This window comes from Hemitrygon akajei, chromosome 24, assembly GCF_048418815.1.
Source record: "Hemitrygon akajei chromosome 24, sHemAka1.3, whole genome shotgun sequence".
NCBI classification, from domain to species: Eukaryota; Metazoa; Chordata; class Chondrichthyes; order Myliobatiformes; family Dasyatidae; genus Hemitrygon; species Hemitrygon akajei.
In genome coordinates, this window is record NC_133147.1 from 37,995,165 (window position 1) to 38,017,693 (window position 22,529).

General features: G+C 50.5%; 1 protein-coding gene across 1 annotated transcript; it reads left to right on the forward strand.

Annotated features, from left to right (window-relative positions):
• Positions 1–2,769: 2,769 nt before the first annotated feature.
• Positions 2,770–22,137, forward strand: LOC140716019 (uncharacterized). Its single transcript, XM_073028669.1, has 6 exons — positions 2,770–2,871; positions 3,717–3,846; positions 5,733–5,963; positions 11,979–12,209; positions 12,284–12,538; positions 20,449–22,137. The coding sequence occupies exons 1-6, from the start codon at positions 2,842–2,844 to the stop codon at positions 20,574–20,576; spliced, it is 1,005 nt and encodes a 334-aa protein (XP_072884770.1). The 5' UTR covers positions 2,770–2,841; the 3' UTR covers positions 20,577–22,137.
• Positions 22,138–22,529: the final 392 nt, after the last annotated feature.

A 22,529-nucleotide genomic window follows, 5' to 3' on the forward strand; every position in this document is an offset into this window, starting at 1 on the left:
CCTCGCCCTCCTTCCCCTCCCTCACCTGCTCCCCAACCTTTCATCTACCCCTCCATACACTCCTCGCCCTCCTTCCCCTCCCTCACCTGCTCCCCAACCTTTCATCTACCCCTCCATACACTCCTCGCCCCCCTTCCCCTCCCTCACCTGCTCCCCAACCTTTCATCTACCCCTTCACACACTCCTCGCCCTCCTTCCCCTCCCTCACCTGCTCCCCAACCTTTCATCTACCCCTTCATACACTCCTCGCCCTCCTTCCCCTCCCTCACCTGCTCCCCAACCTTTCATCTACCCCTTCACACACTCCTCGCTCTCCTTCCCCTCCCTCACCTGCTCCCCAACCTTTCATCTACCCCTTCATACACTCCTCGCCCTCCTTCCCCTCCCTCACCTGCTCCCCAACCTTTCATCTACCCCTTCATACACTCCTCGCCCTCCTTCCCCTCCCTCACCTGCTCCCCAACCTTTCATCTACCCCTTCATACACTCCTCGCCCTCCTTCCCCTCCCTCACCTGCTCCCCAACCTTTCATCTACCCCTTCATACACTCCTCGCCCTCCTTCCCCTCCCTCACCTGCTCCTCAACCTTTCATCTACCCCTTCACACACTCCTCGCCCTCCTTCCCCTCCCTCACCTGCTCCCCAACCTTTCATCTACCCCTCCATACACTCCTCGCCCTCCTTCCCCTCCCTCACCTGCTCCCCAACCTTTCACGGTGAGGATGAAGGCATCAGAAAATACGGTGATGGGCACAAACTGACAGATGGCGCCCCAGCTGAAGTCAGACAGGAGAGGCAAATGCCTCACACCGCGCTCCCACCGTCCTGTCACACACCGCGCTCCCACCGTCCAGTCACACACGGCGCTCCCACCGTCCAGTCACACACGGCGCTCCCACCGTCCGGTCACACACGGCGCTCCCACCGTCCGGTCACGCACCTCCCTCCCACCGTCCGGTCGCACACCTCGCTCCCACCGTCCGGTCACGCACCTCCCTCCCACCGTCCGGTCACACACCGCACTCCCACCGTCCAGTCACACACCTCACTCCCACCGTCCGGTCACACACCGCACTCCCACCGTCCAGTCACACACCTCGCTCCCACCGTCCGGTCACACACCGCACTCCCACCGTCCAGTCACACACCTCACTCCCACCGTCCGGTCACACACCTCGCTCCCACCGTCCGGTCACACACCTCCCTCCCACCGTCTGGTCACACACCTCGCTCCCACTGTCCAGAACGGACTTCTTACACACTACATGATTCACCAATTCACTCAGCCACGTTCAAAATTTCAAAGCAACATGTATGTCACCAAATTCTACCGAGATTCATTTTCTTACAGTCATTCACGGTAAATAAAATAGAATTAATAAAAATAAACTGCACTCATATACTGAAAACAACCCGTAGACAAAAGCAGATACACTGTGCAAACGCACAGATCGATGAATAATACTGAGAACGTGAGTCATTGAACGCAAGTCTGTAGCTTGTGAAATCTGTTCTGGGTTGAGGTGAGTGAAGTTATCCCCTCTAGTTCAGAGACCTGATGGTTGAGGGACTCCCTACCTGATGGCAGCCTCGAGAAGAGAGCATGGTGGGGTCCTGAAGATGGGCGATGCTTCCTTCTGACAGGGCTCGGTCTCTGGTGGGGAGGGCTGTACCCGCGATGGACTGGGCTGCATCCCCTAGGTCTCTGTTCTGGGGTATCGGTGCGTCCAAACCAGGCTGTGATGTAATCAATCAGGATAGTCTCCACTACACGTCAGTGAGCATCTGATGAAATCCCAACACACTTCAATTCCACCTGCTCCACGCTTTCTCTGTAAACCACAGAGGGGTACCTGCCATTTTACCCCACACAGTTCATGTCAACCCTTAGTGCTCTCTCACTCCCATCCCTTCCCCTCCCCCTCTTCCAGCTCTCCCTCCCAAGACCGCACTCTCCTATTCCCTCCCCCTTCACACCTCAACCCCTCTCTTCCCCAGTCCTTACCTTCCGCCCTTCCCCTCCCAATTCCTCCTTCCCCCTCAATTTCTCCTTCCCCTCCCTCACCTGCTCAAACCACATCACCCTCCACCCCATTCCCCCCTCATTCTCTCTTCCACATCCTACTACCCCCATCCCACTCCCCTCATTCCCCATTCCCTCCTTGTCACCCCCTCCCCATCACCTTCTACCACACCCCCACATCCCCCTCACCCCATCATCCTCCCTTTCCCCACCCTCTTCCTCATACCCCTCCTCCACATCCCCATCCCCACATCCCCTCACACTCTTCCTCTCCACCCCCTCACCTCCATCCCCCTTGACCTTCCTCACTGCCCCTCATCCCTCCACAACCCCTCAGGCCTCTCACCCCATCACCCCCACACCCTCTCCCTATCACCCTCTATCCCCACTCCACTATTCCTCCCTCACCCCATCATCCTCCCACCATTAACCCCTACCCCGTCCTCTTCTTCCTCATCCCCCTCCTCTGCATCCCCATCCCCTCACCTCCATTACCTTCACACCCCTCAACTCCACCCCTCAATCCCGCATCTCCATCCCCCTCAAACCCCTCCTCTTCACCCCTCACGTCCACTCCTTCACCCCCAAGCCCTCACCTCTACTCCCTACCTCACTCCCTTCAAGCCCCTCACCCCAACCCCTTGACCTCCCTCACCACCCCACTCAACTCCACAGCCCCTCACCCCCACACCCCGCCCTGAGACCGGTTTGCGGAGCGGTAGTGAGACGCTGTCCCGCCCCGTGGGCGGAAGCGCACCAGCCCGGTTCAGCAAGCGGGAGGAGCCCGTTCAATCGGCGTCTTCGGCCGACGGACATGGATGCTCGAGTGCCAGGGGGACGGGAGCTCGGTAACCGGGACTGATCCTGGCGGGCGGGCGGGAGAGTTTTCCGGGGGGACGGGAGATCGGTAACCGGGACTGATCCTGGTGGGCGGGCGGGCGAGTTTTCCGGGGGGACGGGGCGCCGGGAACCGGGACACAGCGGAGACAGGGGGACAGAGATTCCGGGGAGTGAGGCTCGCTAACGGGGATTAGGGCCGAATGAACATCCCGGGTTAAACCCGCGTCCACCTGGGCCACCAAACCGGGTTCGGGGTCCACAGACGCTGCCGACCCGCGGTGGTTGTCAGCACAGAGGAAGACGGCCCCTTTCACTTTCGTTTCACGCTCCTACCTTGAAACGGGAGCGGCCGAAACTCCCATCCCAGTGCAGCAGCATGAAAACAGGCCATTCGACCCTACTGGTCATACTAAACAAGAAGCCCCATCTGAGCCGGTGCCGTTTGCCCCGTAACTGTTCCTGTCTGCCTACCTGTCCAAGTGCCTTTTAAATATCGTTAATGTTCCTCCCTCAATCACTTCCTCCGACAGCTCGTTCCATAGACGGACCATCCTCCGGGTGAAAAAGTTGCCTCTCAGGTCCCTATTAAATCTCCCTCCCCTCTCACCTTAAACCTCCCTCCCCCTCACCTTAAACCTGTGCCCAACCTGTGTTCTTGATTGCCCAACCCTGGGGAAAGTCTGTGCACATTCACCCTACCTGTGCCCCTCGTGGTTTTATACACCTCTGTAGGGTCACCCCTCATTCTCCTACACTCCAAGGAATAGAGACCCAACCTGTCCAATCTCTCTCCATAACTCAGTCCCTCGAACCCCAGTAACATCCTTGTAATTCTCCTCTGCACTCCTTCCAGCTCAAAGGCATCTTTCCTACAGCGGGGCGACCAGAACTGAACACAACACTCCGAGTGCGGTCTCACCAACGTCTTGTACAATTACAACATAACGTCCCAACTCCTGTACTCAGTTCCCTGACTGATGAAGGTCAGCGTGGTAAACACCTTCTTCACTGCCCTGTCTACCTGTGACTCCACTTTCAGGGAACCCTGTCCTTGTACTCCTGGGTCCCTGTCTACCAGTGACTCCACTTTCAGGGAACCCTGTCCTTGTACTCCTGGGTCCCTGTCTACCTGTGACTCCACTTTCAGGGAACCATGTCCCCGTACCCCTGGGTCACACTGTTCCACAACACTCCCCAGGGTCCCTGTCTACCTGTGACTCCACCTTCCAGGAACCATGTCCCCGTACCCCTGGGTCCCTCTGTTCTACAACACTCCCCAGGGTCCCTGTCTACCTGTGACTCCACCTTCTGGGAACCATGTCCCCGTACCCCTGGGTCCCTCTGTTCTACAACACTCCCCAGAGTCCCTGTCTACCTGTGACTCCACTTTCAGGGAACCATGTCCCCGCACCCCTGGGTCACACTGTTCTATAACACTCCCCAGGGTTCCTGTCTACCTGTGACTCCACCTTCCGGGAACCATGTCCCCGTACCCCTGGGTCCCTCTGTTCTACAACACTCCCCAGAGTCCCTGTCTACCTGTGACTCCACTTTCAGGGAACCATGTCCCCGCACCCCTGGGTCACACTGTTCTATAACACTCCCCAGGGTTCCTGTCTACCTGTGACTCCACCTTCCGGGAACCATGTCCCCGTACCCCAGGGTCACACTGTTCCACAACACTCCCCAGGGTCCCTGTCTACCTGTGATTCCACCTTCCGGGAACCATGTCCCCGTACCCCTGGGTCCCTCTGTTCTACAACACTCCCCAGGGTCCCTGTCTACCTGTGACTCCACTTTCAGGGAACCATGTCCCCGTACCCCAGGGTCACACTGTTCCACAACACTCCCCAGGGTCCCTGTCTACCTGTGACTCCACTTTCAGGGAACCATGTCCCCGCACCCCAGGGTCACACTGTTCCACAACACTCCCCAGGGTCCCTGTCTACCTGTGACTCCACCTTCCGGGAACCATGTCCCCGTACCCCTGGGTCCCTCTGTTCTACAACACTCCCCAGGGTCCCTGTCTACCTGGGACTCCACTTTCAGGGAACCATGTCCCCGTACCCCTGGGTCACACTGTTCCACAACACTCCCCAGGGTCCCTGTCTACCTGTGACTCCACTTTCAGGGAACCATGTCCCTGTACCCCTGGGTCACACTGTTCCACAACACTCCCCAGGGTCCCTGTCTACCTGTGACTCCACCTTCCGGGAACCATGTCCCCGTACCCCTGGGTCACACTGTTCCACAACACTCCCCAGGGTCCCTGTCTACCTGGGACTCCACTTTCAGGGAACCATGTCCCCGTACCCCTGGGTCACAGTGTTCCACAACACTCCCCAGGGTCCCTGTCTACCTGTGACTCCACTTTCAGGGAACCATGTCCCCGCACCCCAGGGTCACAGTGTTCTAGAGGGATTGAAAGCCATGGGCAGGGGGGAGAGGAGAGAGCTCTGGGTGATGATGAGGGGATGGAGACTGGTTGCCAGTGTGTGACACTTACCTGCGTCCTCCTTCCCAAACTCCCCCCCCCCCCCACAGGGAGTTACGTGGGGGACCGTGTGAGTGCGTGGAGCGGGGGGGGGGGGGGAGATTGGGGATAGGAGGGAGTAGGGAGGCAAGGAGCAAACTGGGATTGAGAGAGGAGGAGGAGGAAAGGATGGATATGAGGAATAGTGAGGAAAAGGGGGTGCAAAGAGAAGTGGGGATGGAGAATAGGTTCAGACAAAGTAGAGGGAAGGAGAGGGTGGAGATGGAAGGTGAGACAGGGAGTGGAGAGGAAGGGGAGGGGAGGGTGAGAGAGGGAGAGGGATTGGTTCTTGGTTGATGCAATGTAACCCTGACCCGATTCCTTTCTCCCCTCCAGAATCGCAAGCCGACAGAGCCAAGATCCTGTCAGAACTGAAGGGAAAGGAACCGAACTCGGCCCTGAACCTGTCCCGGCTGCTGGGCTGCACCAAGGCGGCCGTCCAGCGCTGTCTCTACCAGCTCTCCGAGGAAGGCAGGGTGCAGAAAGTGGGAGTGAAGCTTTGGAAGTTAGCTGAGGAGGACGAGGTGAAGGGGGACACCAGTGAGGAACGAGGGCCACTGCCAATAGGTGAGTGACCTCAATCTCCCTCCTTCCCAATGTACAGTGCCCCACTCCACTGGAGAATAGTTCTTGGGCAGTGGGGAGGGAAGAAATGGTGAGGAGGGAGGGGCAGTGGGGTAGAGGAGAGACAAGAGTGCGTGGGAGACGGGAGGGTGGAAGCTAGGAGGAATGCGGAGGAAAGACGGGAAAGAGGAGAGGAAGTAAGTGGATGGTGGGAGGGAAGGAAGGATGTAACGGTAGCAGAAGGAGAATGCGCCGGAATGTGGGCAGAAGTGTTGGTCAGTTTGCAGACGACACAAGAATTGGTGGACTTGTAGACAGTGTAGAATATTGCCAAAGCATCAGTTACAGAGATGGGCAGAGAAATAGCAGATGGTATTTAACCTGGACAAGTGTGAGGTGTTGCACTCTGGGCTGAGCTGATGCCCCCATCGGTCAGGGTTGGCCACGGATGTGGCATCCTAGCTGTCTAGATACACGAGCCTGGACAGTACGATACGAAGAGCGAGCAGTTGCCCCTGCCCCCACGCATCTGATGAACCCACAGGAAAGCAGAGTCACTGAACTCAATGTAGGACTCAATGTACTCAATGTATCTCAGGGTTGACTCACAAACCTACAGTGGAGACGCAAGGCAGCGGAGGTTCAAGATCAGAGTTTTCCTTCCGGATGAGCCGCCAACCCTGGCTGGCAAGCCCCATCTGCCTGAAGTGACTGGTTTTAAGGCACCAGTAACCCGCATTTGCCCCTTCTGTCTGTCAGTAGAAAGGATTCCGGCAGGCGTAACAGCCCAACCACATGTGAAGGCCAGGAAATGGACAGTTGTTAGAAGCTAGTTGAGACGCAAGCCATTGGGAGCATTTAATCAATACCACCACCAGCAGCGTTAAGGCACTTTCAGAGGTCAAATGTAAAGAGGCAGTTAAGGACAGCACCCTTAGTAGTGTTGATGTAGAGAGGAAACCCCTACAGAAGTAGACATACGACATGGTTCCCTTCATCAGTCAAGTGTTGAGTACAAGAGTCGGGAAGTCATGTTGCAGCCGTATAAAACTCTGGTCTGTCCGCTCTCGGAGTACCGTGTGCAGTTCTGGTCTCCCCATTACAGGACGGGTGGGGGACGCTTTGGAGAGGGGGCAGAAGAGGTGCACAAGGATGCTGCCTGGGTTAGAGGGCGTGAGTAACATCAGACAAACTTGGGTTATTTTCCCTGGAGCTGTGGAGGCTGAGGAGAGACTTTCTCAGGGTTTATAAGATTACGAGATGCACGTACAGACTGGACAGAAAGCATCTTTCTCCCCAGGGTTCAAATGTCGAGTACCAGAGGAAATGCATTTAAAGAGAGAGGGATGCCTAGAGTATACTCGCAGGCGTGGGGGTGGCAGTAGATATGATAGAGGTGTATCAGATGCTGTTAGACAGACACAGAGATGAGCAGGGAACGGACGGGAGTTGGACATTGTGTACTGGGAACGGAGGGAGATGGACATTGTGTACGGGGAACGGAGGGAGATGGACATTGTGTACGGGGAACGGAGAGAGATGGACATTGTGTACTGGGAACGGACGGGAGTTGGACATTGTGTACGGGGAACGGAGGGAGATGGACATTGTGTACTGGGAACGGAGGGAGATGGACATTGTGTACGGGGAACAGAGGGAGATGGACATTGTGTACTGGGAACGGACGGGAGTTGGACATTGTGTACGGGGAACAGAGGGAGATGGACATTGTGTACTGGGAACGGAGGGAGATGGACATTGTGTACGGGGAACGGAGGGAGATGGACATTGTGTACGGGGAACGGAGAGAGATGGACATTGTGTACTGGGAACGGACGGGAGTTGGACATTGTGTACGGGGAACGGAGGGAGATGGACATTGTGTACGGGGAACGGAGGGAGATGGACATTGTTTATGGGGAACAGAGGGTGATTGACATTGTATATGGGGAACGGAGGGAGATGGACATTGTGTATGGGGAACGGACGGGAGTTGGACATTGTGTATGGGGAACAGAGGGAGATGGACATTGTGTATGGGCAACGGAGGGAGATGGACATTGTGTACAGGGAACAGAGGGAGATGGACATTGTGTACGAGGAACAGAGGGAGATGGACATTGTGTATGGGGGGATGTAGGGAGATGGACATTGTTTATGGGGAACGGAGGGAGATGGACATTGTGTACTGGGAATGGAGGGAGATGGACATTGTGTACGGGGAACGGAGGGAGATGGACATTGTTTATGGGGAACGGAGGGAGATGGACATTGTGTATGGGGAACGGAGGGAGATGGACATTGTTTATGGGGAATGGAGGGAGATGGACACTGTGTATGTAAAACCTGAGGAAAATGGACTCTGTATGGAGGATGGAGGGAGGTACTTATTGTGTAGGCAGAAATAATTAATTCATGAGGGGTTAAGTGTGTAATTAGCTCTGCACAACTTAAGACCATAAGGTATAGGAGCAGAAGTAGGCCACTCGGCCCATCAAGTCTGCTCCGCCATTCAATCATAGGCTGATCCAGTTCTTCCTGTCATCCCCACTCCCCTGCCTTCTCCCCATACCCCTTGATTCCCTGGTTAATCAGGAAGCTATCTATCTGTGCCTTAAATACACCCAATGACTTGGCCTCCACAGCCGCTTGTGGCAACAAATTCCACAGATGTACTGCCCTCTGACTGAAGTAATTTCTCCACATCTCTGTTCTAAATCCTGAGATGTCCTTCAATCCTGAAATCATGCCCTCTTGTCCTAGACTCCCCTACCATGGGAAATAACTTTGCCATATCTAATCTGTTCAGGCCTTTTAACATCTGGAATGTTTCTATGAGATTCCCCCTCATTCTCCTGAACTCCAGGGAATACAGCCCAAGAGCTGCCAGACATTCCTCATATGGTAACCCTTTCATTCCTGGAATCATTCTCCTGAATCTTCTCTGAACCCTCTCCAATGTCAGTATATCTTTTCTAACATAAGGAGCCCAAAACTGCACACAGTACTCCAAGTGTGGTCTCACGAGTGCCTTATAGAGCCTCAATGTCATATCCCTGCTCTTATACAGCAGGCTTTGGAAAATGCATGGTCATGCACTTTAGTAGTAGAAATAAATGTGCAGACTATTTTCTAAATGAGGAGAAAATCCAGGAATCTGAGATGCAGGGGGACTTGTGCAGGATCTGAGACACTTGTGCAGATCACCCAGAAGGTTAATTTGTAGGTTGAGTTGGTCGTGAGGAAGGCAAAAGTCATGTTTGTATTCATTTCAAGAACTCTAGGGTGTGATGCTGAGGCTTTATAAGGTACTAGTGAGGGCTCACCTTGAGTATTGTGGACAGTTTTGGGCCCCTCATCTTAGAAGAAATGTGCTGGCATTGGAGAGGAGGTTCACAAGGATGATTCCAGGAATGAAAGGGTTATCATACGAGGAACGTTTGATGGCTCTGGGTCTGTACTCACTGGAATTTAGAAGGATGAGTGGGGATCTCATTGAAACCTTTCGAATGTTGAAAGACCATGACAGAGTAGATGTGGAAAGGATGTTTCCCATGGTGGGGGAGTTTCAGACAAGAGGGCACAGCCTCAGGATAGAAGGTTGTCCATTTATAACAGAGATTTGGAGAAATTTCTGAACAATACAGCACAGGACAGGACCTTCAGAATTTGTTGCCACGTGCAACTGTGGAGGCCAGATTGTTGGGTGTATTTAAGGCAGAGATTGATAGGTTCTTGATTGGACGTGGCATCAAAGGTTACAGGGAGAAGACCGGGAACTGGGGTTGAGGAGGAGATAGAATAAAGGATCAGCCATGATTGAATGGCGGAGCAGACTCGATGAGCCAGATGGCTTAATTGTGCTCCTGTATCTTATGGTCTTATATTCTTTACCTCTAGAAATGAATTCAAACATTGCATTCACCTTCTTCACCACCGACTCAACCTGGAGGTTAATCTTAAGGGTATCGTGCACAAGGACTCCCAAGTCCCTTTGCATCTCTCCATTTTGAATTCTCTCCCCATCTAAATAACAGTCTGCCCGTTTATTTCGTCCACCAAAGTGCATGACCATACATTTTCCAACATTGTATTTCAGTTGCCACTTCTTTGCCCATTCCCCTAAACTATCTGAGTCTCTCTGTTTCCTCAACACTACCTGCTCCTCCACCTATCTGTGTATCATTGGCAAATTTAGCCACAAATCCATAGTCCAAATCATTGACAAACACCATAAAAAGCAGCGGTCTCAACACCAACCCCTGTGGAACTTCACTAGTAACCAGCAGCCAGTCGGAATAGGATCCCTTTATTCCCACTCTCTGTTTTCTGCCGACCAGCCAATGCTTCACCCATGCTAGTAACTCCCCTGTAATTCCATAGGATCTTATCTTACTAAGCAGCTTCATGTGTGACACCTTGTCTAAAGCCTTCTGAAAATCCAAGTACACAACATCTACTGCATCTCCTTTGTCTAGCCTACTTGTAATTTCCTCAAAAAATTGTAGTATGTTTGTCAGGCAGGATTTTCCTTTCAGGAAACCATGCTGCCTTTGGCCTATCTTGTCACGTGCCTCCGGGTACTCTGTAATCTCATCCCTAATAATCAATTCCAACAACTTCCCAACCACTGATGTCAGGCTAACCGGTCTATAGTTTCCTTTCTGCTGCCTCCCACCATTCTCAAATAGCGGAGTAACATTTGCAATTTTCCAGTCATCCCGTACAATGCCAGAATCTATTGATTCTTGAAGGATCATTACTAATGCCTCCACAATCTCTCCAGCTGCTTCCTTCAGAACCTGAGGGTGCATTCCATCAGGTCCAGGAGGTTTATCCACCCTCAGACCATTAAGCTTCCTGAGCACCTTCTCAGTCATAGTTTTCACTGCACACACTTCACATCTGGTATACTGCAGATGTCTTCCACTGTGAAAACTGATGCAAAATACACATCTCCAGCGTCATTTTCTATTGGTCCTATATCTACCCACAACTCTCTTTTGCCCTTTATATACTTAAAAAATCTTTTAGTATCTTCTTTGATATTAGTCGCCAGCTTCCTTTCATAATTCATCTTTTCCTTCCTAATGACCTTCTTAGTTTCCTTCAGCAAGTTCTTAAAAGTTTCCCAGTCTTCTATCTTCCCATTAGCTTTGACTTCCATGTATGCCCTCTCTTTTGCTTTTACTTTGGCTCTGACTTCACTTGTCAGCCACGGTAGTGTCCTTCTTCCCTTTGAAAATTCCTTCTTATTTGGAATATATCTGTCTTGCACTTCCCTCATTTTTGCAGAAACTCCAGCCATTGCTGCTTTGCTGTCCTTCCTGCTACTGTCTTTCTAGACAACTTTGGCCAGTTCCCCTCTCCTGCCATTGTAATTTCCTTTATTCCACTGAAATACTGACACATTGGAATTTCGTTTTTCCAAATTTCAAAGTGAACTCGATCATATTGTGATCACTGTTCCCTCAGGGTTCTTTATCACCTCCGGATCAATACACAACACCCAGTCCAGCACAGCCGATCCCTGAGCGGACTCAACAACAAACTGTTCTAAAAAGCCATCCCTTAGACATCCTACAAATTCTCTCTCCTGAAGTCCAGTACTGGCCTGGTTTTCCAAATCCACTTTTAAGTTAAAATCCCCAGTGATTATCATGACATTGCCCTCTGACAAGCCTTTTCCATCTCCTGCTGTCATTTGTAATCCACACCTCGGCTGCTGTTTGGAGGCCTGTATACAGCCGCTATTAGAGTCAAATGATGGGCTGAAGGGCCTTTTCCTGGGCTGTTCTCTTCCCTAAAGTGGGGGGAAGGGGGAAGGCATAGCAGGAGGGGGGGTGAGTGGAGAAGATGTGGGTGAGGAAGTAGTGGATGAGTGGTGTGTCCGAGGGAGTGTGGTGGGAGAGAGGAGATGAGTGGAGAGTGGGGGTGAAGACAGGTGGGTGGTGAGGGTGGAAGTGGTGGAGGGGTAAGGTGCAATGTAACCCTCACCTGACTCCTTTCTCCCTCCAGAATCGCAAGCCAACAGAGCCAAGATCCTGTCAGAACTGAAGGGAAAAGAACCGAACTCGGCCCTGAACCTGTCCCGGCTGCTGGGCTGCACCAAGGCGGCCGTCCAGCGCTGTCTCTACCAGCTCTCCGAGGAGGGCAGGGTGCAGAAAGTGGGAGGGAAGCTTTGGAAGTTAGCTGAGGAGGCCGAGGTGAATGGGAACACCGGTGAGGAACGAGGGGCAGTGTCGAGAGGTGAGCGATCCTATCAGTTGGAGACCATTAATTCTCATTTATTGTCATCACACGTTACCAAGGTTCATCTTTAGCAGGTCCTGCAGTCACCTGGAATGAGGTGGGAGAGGAGAGAAAGGACTGGGGCCAGTCCCAGACAAACGTGACCAATTTCTTCGTCCTGGGAAATTTGAACACTACCTACCAGCAATCGGGGACCACCTCCAATTGTATCACCACCCACGTGCAAGGAGGAGCGAGCTACGTACAGGTGGGATCAGGAAACATTATGCAAGGGGAAGGCAACAACATGCCGCGGACAGGAGACCCTGGGGACAACGCCCAGACAGGTGACTGGAATACTAAAGCAAAGATATAATACTTCTACACTTGGAGTACTGTGAGCAGTTCTGAGCCGGTTATCTAAGAAAGGATATATTGGCATTGGAGAGGGTTTAGAGGAATTTCACGAGAATGATCCTGGGAATGAAAAGGTTAACGTATGAGGAATGTTTGATGGCTCTGGGCTCAAACAGGAATGTTTGTTGGTGTTTAGAAGATGGGGGGGGGGCGGAATCTATCAAGTATTGAAAGGCCTATATAGAGTGGATGTGGGGAACATGCTTCCATAGTAGAGGAATCTGGGAGCCTCAGGAAAGAAGAGCATCTGTTTAGAACAGGAATGAGGAATTTCTTTAGCCAGAGGGTGATGAATCTGTGGAATTCATTTGCACAGATGGCTGTGGAGATCAAGTCATTTGCTATATATAAAGTGGAATTCGATAGGTTCATGATTCGTCAGGGTGTGAAGGTAGGAGAATAGGGTTGAGATGGAAAATAAATACATCAGCCGTGATGGAATGGTGGAGCAGAAGTAATGGCCTGATTTTGCTCCCATGTCTTGTACAATGGTTATTTGCGATGTGGTCTTTGGAGAGGGTGTCGAAGAGGTTCACCGGGATGCTGCCTGGATTAGAGGGCGTGAGCTACAAGGAGAGACTGGACAAATTTGGGTTGTTTTCTCTGCAGTGGCAGAGGCTGGGGGGAGATGTGAGAGAAGGGTATAAGATTGTAAGAGGCACAGATGGAGTACACAGTTAGGGTAGAGATGTCTAATACCAGCACTTCAGGAGAGAGGAGAGGAGGAAAGCTCAGAGGACATGTGCAGGAGAAGAGTTTCTTTACTCGGTAAGTGATGGGTGTCTGGAATGTGCTACCTGTGGCAGTGGTGCAGGCAGATATGATAGAGGTGGTAAGATGTTCAGAGACAGACACATGGGTGTACGGGGAATGGAGGGAGATGGACATTGTGTACGGGGAATGGAGGGAGATGGACGTTGTGTACTGGGAACGGAGGGAGATGGACATTGTGTACGGGAACGGAGGGAGATGGACATTGTGTACGGGGAACGGAGGGAGATGGACATTGTGTACGGGGAATGGAGAGAGATGGACGTTGTGTACTGGGAACGGAGGGAGATGGACATTGTGTACGGGGAACGGAGGGAGATGGTCATTGTGTACGGGGAACGGAGGGAGATGGACGTTGTGTACTGGGAACGGAGGGAGATGGACATTGTGTACGGGGAACGGAGGGAGATGGACATTGTGTACGGGGAATGGAGGGAGAAGGACATTGTGTAGCAATGGAGAGCAGTGGCCATACCAAGCCATGTTGGTACTGATTAATCATTCTGATTTTCCCTTTCATCTCTTCAGCACTCATGACATTCCTCTCTTCTCTTTAGATCCCACACTTCATTCTCCACCTCTCGCATGTGAGCTTTGAAATGGTCTTTTCCACTGTCATTACCATTTCTGACTTGTTCAACATTTAGCAGATACACTGATAGGATAGATGGATATGGGTTAACCATAAAAGGGCCCTTTCCATGCTGTGTGAGTCTGACTCCATCTCGCATTCTTCATCGTCAGAGTGATGGTGAGTTTGAAGTCAGAGGCTCATGTATGGTGAGGTATATTTCCACGCTAAGAACAAAGATACCTGCTGTCTACTCTATATGTGCCTCTCATTGTTCAAAGTGAATTTATTATCAAAGTACGTACAGTGCCCATAAACAGTATTTTTCTTCCCCTTGGAAGTTTTCATGGTTTACAATCTTAAATCACGATGGATTTAATTTGGCTTTTTTTTTTACACACTGATGAACGGAAAAAAAACTCTTTGGTGAGAAAGTGAAACAGATCTCTACAGTGATCTAAATTAATGACAGATATAAAATCTAAATTAGTTGATTGCTTAAGTATTCATCCCCCTTCAAGTCAGTATTTAGTGGCTGCAGCTTTGGCAGCAATTACAGTCTGTGTGGATATCAGCTTTAAACATCTGGACACTGCAATTTTCTCCATTCTTTTCAGAACTGCTCTAGCTCTGTCAGATTGCTTGGGGTTCGTGAGTGAACAGCCCTTTTCAAATCCAGCCACAGAGTCTCAATTGGATTGAGGTCTGGGCTCTGATTTGGACACTCCAGGACATTAGCTTTGCTGTGTTTAAGCCATTCCTGTGTGGCATTGGCTTTATGCTTGGGGTCATTGTCTTGTTGGAAAACAAATCTTCTCCCAACTCGCAGACTACATTGGGTTTTCCTCCAGGATTTCTCTGTATTGTGCTGCATTCATTTTCCCCTCTACCTTCTCAAGCCTTCCAGGGCCTTCTGCAGTGAAGCATCCCCACAGCACGATGCAGCCTCCACCATGCTTCACGGTAGGGATGCTGAGTTTTTGATGAGATACAGTGTTTGGCTTACACAAAACATAGTGTTTAGTCCGATGGCCAAAAAGCCCAATTTTAGTTTCATCAGACCATAGAACCTTCATCCAGCTGACTTCAGAGTCTCAGATCCAGATACATAGAACATAGAATGGTGCAGCACATTACAGGCCCTTCGGCCCACAATGTTGTGCCGACCCTCAAGCCCTGCCTCCCATATAACCCCCCACCTTAAATTCCTCCATATACCTGTCTAGTAGTCTTTTAAATTTCACTAGTGTATCTGCCTCCAACACTGACTCAGGCAGTGCATTCCACGCACCAACCACTCTCTGAGTGAAAAACCTTCCTCTAATATCCCCCTTGAACTTTTCACCCCTTACCTTAAAGCCATGTCCTCTTGTATTGAGCAGTGGTGCCCTGGGGAAGAGGCGCTGGCTGTCCACTCTGTCTATTCCTCTTAATATCTTGTACACCTCTATTTTGTCTCCTCTCATCCTCCTTCTCTCCAAAGAGTAAAGCCCTAGCTCCCTTAATCTCTGATCATAATCAATACTCTCCAAACCAGGCAGCATCCTGGTAAATCTCCTCTGTACCCTTTCCAATACTTCCACATCCTTCCTATAGTGAGGCGACCAGAACTGGACACAGTACTCCAAGTGTGGCCTAACTAGAGTTTTATAGAGCTGCATCATTACATCGCGTCTCTTAACCTCTATCCCTTGACTTATGAAAGCTAAGACCCCCATAAGCTTTCTTAACTACTCTATCTACCTGTGAGGCAACTTTCAGGGATCTGTGGACATGTAACCCCAGATCCCTCTGCTCCTCCACACTCCCAAGTATCCTGCCATTTACTTTGTACTCTGCCTTGGAGTTTGTCCTTCCAAAGTGTACCACCTCACACTTCTCCGGGTTGAACTCCATCTGCCACTTCTCAGCCCATTTCTGCATCCTATCAATGTCACTCTGCAATCTTCGACAATCCTCTACACTATCCACAACACCACCATTCAGTTTATTGTCATGCAGTTAAAAAATGAGACAACGTTCCTCCAGAATGATATCACAAAATCTCATGACAAAACAGACTACACCAGAAAATCCACATAACGTTTGGCAATCCCCAATCCAGAGTCCGGAGAGGCTGCTGCGTATCAATATCACACTACCGTCTTAGCGCATTTCCCAGAAAGGAGCTCCCATCCCACCAGACAAAACAAGACCAAAAACTAAAGCTACAAGACCTGCACAAAACCACATAGTTACAACAGTGCAAACAATAGCATAATTGATAAAAAAAAAACAGACCATGGGCACAGTAAAAATAGTCCAAAGATGTTAAAAGACTGTAAGTTCAAAAGAAACCACCACACAGTTTCCACAAGTCCTCAGGGTCCTGATAGACTCGTCATCCCACACAGGTGGCAGAAGGGAATACCCCCGCTATGGACTTCCACGGCATCGCCCGACTCAGCCTCTCAGACGCAGCACACAATGGAAGCTCCGTCGAACCCTGCCTTGCAGACACAGCACACAGTGAAAGCGACCTGATCACAGCGGACTCCGAGTCCGTCGAACCTCCGAGCCTCCGACCATCCCCTCCGGCACAGCTTCTCCGAGCACCATCCTCTGCCGAGCGTATTAAGACAGCCCCGCCAACGGCCATCGGCAACGCGACCCCGAGGACTGGGGGCCTGTTCTTCTCAGCAGAGACCTGGACCTCACAGCAGCAGCAGCAACGAAGAAGGTCTTCCTGGCGATTCCCCGATGTTCCTCCGTGCTCCCACGTCCGTTTTAAATCGATTATGATTGCGCACGGCACCCCACTTCACAAATAACAGATAATCAGCTCCGGAGTGGCCGCTGCAAGCTGCGTCGCGCCGCCATCTTGGATAGCCATCCACTTGCGTTCTGGAAAACTCTAGCCGAGATCTCATATGAGTATTTTTTTCATCAATGGCTTTCTCTTTGCCACCCTCTCATAAAGCTGCGACAGGTGAAGCACCCGGGCAACAATTGTATGCACAATCTCTCCCATCTCAGCCACTTAAGCTTGTAACTCCTCCAGAGTTGTCATAGGTGTTTTAGTGGCCTCCCTCACTCGTCCCCTTCCTGCACGGTCACTCAGTTTTTGAGGATGGCCTGCTCTGGGCTGATTTACAGCCGTGCCATATTCTTTCCATTTCTTGATGATTGACTTAACTGTATTCCAAGGGATATTCAGTGACTTGGAAAAGTTCTTGTATCCATCTCCTGACTTGTGCTTTTCAACAATCTTCACAGAGTTGTTTGGATTGTTCTTTTCTCTTCGTGGTGTAGTTTTTTCCAGGATACTGACTCACCAACAGTTGGTCCTTCCAGATACAGGTGTATTTTACTACAATCAATTGAAACACCTTGACTTCACACAGGTCTCCAAAAGTAGATCTCCATTTAACTAATTATGTGACTTCTAAAATCTTTTGCTGCATCAGTGATGATTGGTTGTCATATTAAAGGGGGAGGTGAATGTTTACGCAGTCAATTATTTTGTGTTTTATATTTGACATTAATTTAGATTACTTTGCAGAAATCTGTTTTCACTGCAGAAAAGCTCTTTGCCAGAATTGTGGTTTGTTTAATAATAAGTTCGCCTGAAGATGTCAGGGGTAAGAGAGTGGTGAGTGTGTGGAATGGGCTGCCAGCGACGGTGGTGGAGACGGAAACGATAGGGTCTTTTAAGAGACTACTGGATGGCTACCTGAAGCTTAGAGAAATAGAGGGCTATGTGTAAGCCTCGGTAGTTCTAAGGTAGGGACGTGGTCGGAACAGCTTTGTGGGCCGAAGGGCCTGTGTTGTGCCGTAGGTTTTCTATGTTTCTATTTTTCTGTTGATCAGTGTCAAAATTAAATCCACTGTGATTCGATGTTGTAAAACAATAAGACATGAAAACTTTCCAGGGGTGAATACTTTTTGTTGGTACTGCATGTGTCATCATATATATAGCCTTAAGACTCATTTTCACAGTAAATTCAAGAAACACGATAGAATCCATGATTGACTGTACCCAACAGAACGGACAATCAATGTCCAGGAAAACAACAAACTGAAAATACAAAAAGAAAGTGGGGGGGGGGGGGAGGAGATAATAATAAATAAATAAATAAGCAATAAAAATCACGAGATGAAGAGTCCTTGAAAGTGAGCCCGTTGGTCATGTGAGCAGTTCAGTGATGCAGCAGGTGAAGTTATCCCCTCAGGTTCAAGAGCCTGATGTTTGAGGGGTAATAACTATATCTGAACCTGGTGGCATGGGTTTAGAGGCTCCTGTACCTTCTTCCTGATGGCAGCAGAGAGAAGAGGGTATGCCTGGAGTGGCACGGAGCACATCTATATGAAGTGTTGTCACAGGAAAGCAGATTTCCAATGGTGGGGAGGGCTTCACCCCTGATGGATGGGATGTCCATCCTATAAACCTTTATCAAGTCTCCCCTCAGCCTCTGCCACTCAACCCAAGTTTGTCCAACCTCTCCTTGTAGCTCAAGCCCTCTAATCCAGACAGCACTCTTCTGCACCCTCTCCAAAGTGCCCTCCCTTCCCCAAACACTTCCTGTAATGGGGCCGACCAGAACTTCACTCAATGTTCAAAGGCTTGTTTATTATACAGTACACAATTCTGAGAATCTTCTTCTCCAGATAGCCACGAAACCAAGAAAGAAAGAATGGTAGCACGATCGTCAACGCTCAAACCGCCTTCTCCACATGAAACGCAACAAGAACCCCTGCCCTACACATAATGCCCCCCAACACTGACCCCCAAATCCCCCTCCCCGCACAAAAGAACAAGAACGAACAGATGAAAACACAGAAGATAAAAACAATAAGGCTGAGAAAGGCCTGGCCAGAGTTTAGAACAGTTGCAACCGGACTTCCCGACCCATCTGACCAACGAAGGGAAGCATGCTGTACATCTTCTTTACCACCCTATCAACTGTGAATTGTGGGCTTGGACCCCGAGATCCCTCTGTACATCAACACCGATAGGGGTCCTGCCAGTAACTGTGTCCTGTTACCTCACATTTGGCCTCCCAAAGTGCAACACCTCACACTTGCCTAGGCTAAGCTCCATCTGCCAACTCTCTGGCAGATCTGTAACTGAACGATGTACCACTGTATTCTTTGTTGACTTTCTACATTCTCTACATTAAAACTCTACCAATTATCATGTCATCTGTGAACTTACTAACTCACATATCCATATTCCATCCAGATCACTGATATCTTTCACAAACAGCAGAGGTCCCAGTACAGATCCCTATTGAACACCACTGAGGTCCCAGCATTGGTGATGGACCTCCAACCAAAATAAATCTCATTGACCACTACCCTCTATCTGGGCAAGCCAATTCTGAATCCAAGCAGCCAAGTCACTATGCATTTTAGTCTTCTGGATAACCCTTCCATGAGGGATCTTGTAAAACACCTTAGTGAAATCTATGTGGACAACATCCATTACCTCACCCTCACTAGTCACCTTGGTCTGTAGTGTTCATTGCTGAGGTAGTGATTAAGGTTGTGCTAATTGGGTCAAGAACCCAGATGGTTCAAGGGAAGAAGGTGTTACTGAACCTGGTGACGTGGGACTTCAGGCTTCTGTATCTCCTTCCGGATGGGAGATGTGAGAAGATGGCTTAGCCCGGACGGTGGGGATCGTTGGTCACAATTTTGCTGTACTAAGGTGGTGAATAGGATTGTACTAATTGGTTTAGGAACCAGATGGTTGAAGGGAAATAGCTGTTCCAAAAGAGCTGTGATTGGTGTTCGTGGTCAGTATGTAATCAATGGGCCAAAGGGCCTGTTCTGTGCTTGTCTTATTTCTCTCACTGTCTCTGTCTCTTAAAAGGAAGGCACAGAGTCGACTGTACTTCCTAAGAAGGTTGGCGTCATTCAATGTCTGTAGTGAGATGCTGAAGATGTTCTATAGGTCAGTTGTGGAGAGCGCCCTCTTCTTTGTGGTGGCGTGTTGGGGAGGAAGCATTAAGAAGAGGGACGCCTCACGTCTTAATAAGCTGGTAAGGAAGGCGGGCTCTGTCGTGGGCAAAGTACTGGAGAGTTTAACATTGGTAGCTGAGCGAAGGGCGCTGAGTAGGCTACGGTCAATTATGGATAACTCTGAACATCCTCTACATAGAAGCAGTTTCAGCGACAGGTTACTATCGATGCAATGCTCCTCAGACAGGATGAAGAGGTCAATACTCCCCAATGCCATTAGGCTTTACAATTCTACCGCCAGGACTTAAGAACTTTTTAAAAGCTATTATTAATGCTTTTTGAGATAGTGATTTAGATGCATATCATATTTTTTACTGAGTTAAGTATTGTATGTAATTAGTTTTGCTACAACAAGTGTATGGGACATTGGAAAAAAGTTGAATTTCCCCATGGGGATGAATAAAGTATCTATCTATCTATCTATCTATCTATCTAAACCTCTCTTTCTCTATCACTCTGAACTCCCTGATTGTTGCTCTCCCTCCATTTTGCCAGGAGATCCCTGGGGCAGTGCCGAAGACTGTGAGAGTACTGTGACTATCATCACTGACGAGCTGACGGGTTTGCAGATCGGGAATGGCAACGTCATCATTAACCAGGCAGATATGGCCGGTGACGGCTGATGGGTCTGTCCAGCGGCCAGATCGAGCCATCTAGCCCCTCAGTTTTTCAAATGCAGTGCTCTCCGCATCGTGGGAAGGGCTGGCAGAGGGGTCTCCGCATCGTGGGAAGGGCTGGCAGAGGGGTCTCTGCATCGTGGGAAGGGCTGGCAGAGGGGTCTCTGCATTGTGGGAAGGGCTGGCAGAGGGGTCTCTGCATCGTGGGAAGGGCTGGCAGAGGGGTCTCTGCATCGCAAGGGGTTATGGCGGTGATGGGAGCACCAGACCTCATTAGTTCCTCTTACCGCATCAAACACTCTTGCCCTTTGCATCTACCTGGTAGTGTGGTGGGTTCTGAGGCCTTCATGTATCGGAATTTGGGGTGGGGAATTCAGGAACGGAGGGTGTGTGTTGGAGGTTAGGAAGGTAGTGGAAACCTCCAACCTGGCCCACTAAACCTCAGGACCTACAGCACATAAGCGGGGGTGCGGGGGGGAGAAGGAGATCTCTGGAATTGAAGGGAGGACGAAGCCAGAAGATCACACAACGGAGAAGAATTAGGCCATTTGGTCTGTCATGTCTGCTTCCCAGTTGAATCCTGGCTGAACTTTTCTCTGTGTTCTGTTAAACACCTTCTCCCCACCACCTCCTTAACAACTGAGAACCCGTCGTTCTCAGTCTCAGTCGCCCAGAGACATCCTGAAGGTGGTAATGAATTCCACCCTCAGCCTGAAGAAATCCCTTCTCATTTTTGTTTTAACCTTATTCTGAGGTTTGCCCTCTGGTCCTAGACTTCCACACTATCGGAAATACCCTCTCCACATCCACTCCATCTAGTAGTTTCAATGGATTTCCCCTCATTCTTCTAAATTCCAGCGAGTACAGGCCCAGAGCCATCAATTGCTCCCCGTACATTCATCATCGTCGTTAGGCCGCATCTGGAATTTCCAGTTGGCGGACGATTTCCCTCCACGCCGCTCTGTCATATCGGGAAACCATGTTCGTGGCAGGTTACAGCGGTGGTCTGCCTTTGCCCACTGCCCGGTGAGTTTAAAGAGATCAATACCTCCTGCAGTGGATGACCAGGACGTCTAGGTGCCTTGTTGTGCCTCCTAGCACCCCACCGACGCCTGCTGGCCTGCCTTCTTGACCATTGGGCCGTTAATCAGTCTCCTCCGCTCGATCCGCCATGGCCAGATTCACGTGCTGGGACAGGCAGATCCCCTACCTCACCGAGGGTCGAAGACCTGCCCTCACCTGGTTTGGCCCGTCTGCCGAGACGGTTTACCGGGGTATGGCCACTGCGCGTGTTACAACTACTTGGAGCCACCGGTGAGAGTTGAGCGCCAGGTGGGGACCAAAGGTGGACGAGCTGCCCTGAAAAAGGGCACTGCAGGGCCCCCCCCCACCAGAGATGCTACCGCTCCCTGGACACCCCATACACCACCCCCCCCCCCATACATTAACTCTTTCATTCCTGGGATTATTCTCAAACCCATCATTCTTGTGATGGTCTAGTTCCTGTAGTCATACCTACTTTATTACTCTCTTTTATAAGACCCTCCCTGCTAATAAACTTCGAGTTGTATACAAAAACGGTGGTCAGTTTCTGCGTCTGTGGTGGGTGGGGGAACAATGAGGGTCCCTGTAACCACGTCTTCCACTCTGGAAACACACACACACACAATGCTGGAGGAACCCTGCAGGGGAATGAACAGTTCACATGGGTCTAGATTCTTCATCAGGATGAGAAAGAAAGGGGAAAGAACTCAGAATAAAGTGAGAGGCAAGACGTACAAGCTGACAGGTGATAGCTGAGATCAGGCAAAGGGGAGGGAAGATGGACGGATGAAGTGAGAAGCAGGGAGGTGATAGGTGGAAGAGGTAAAGGGCTGAAGAAGAGGGAATCTGATAGGAGAGGACAGTGGACCATGAGAGAAAGGGAAAGAGGAGGGGCACCAGCTGAAGGTGATGGGC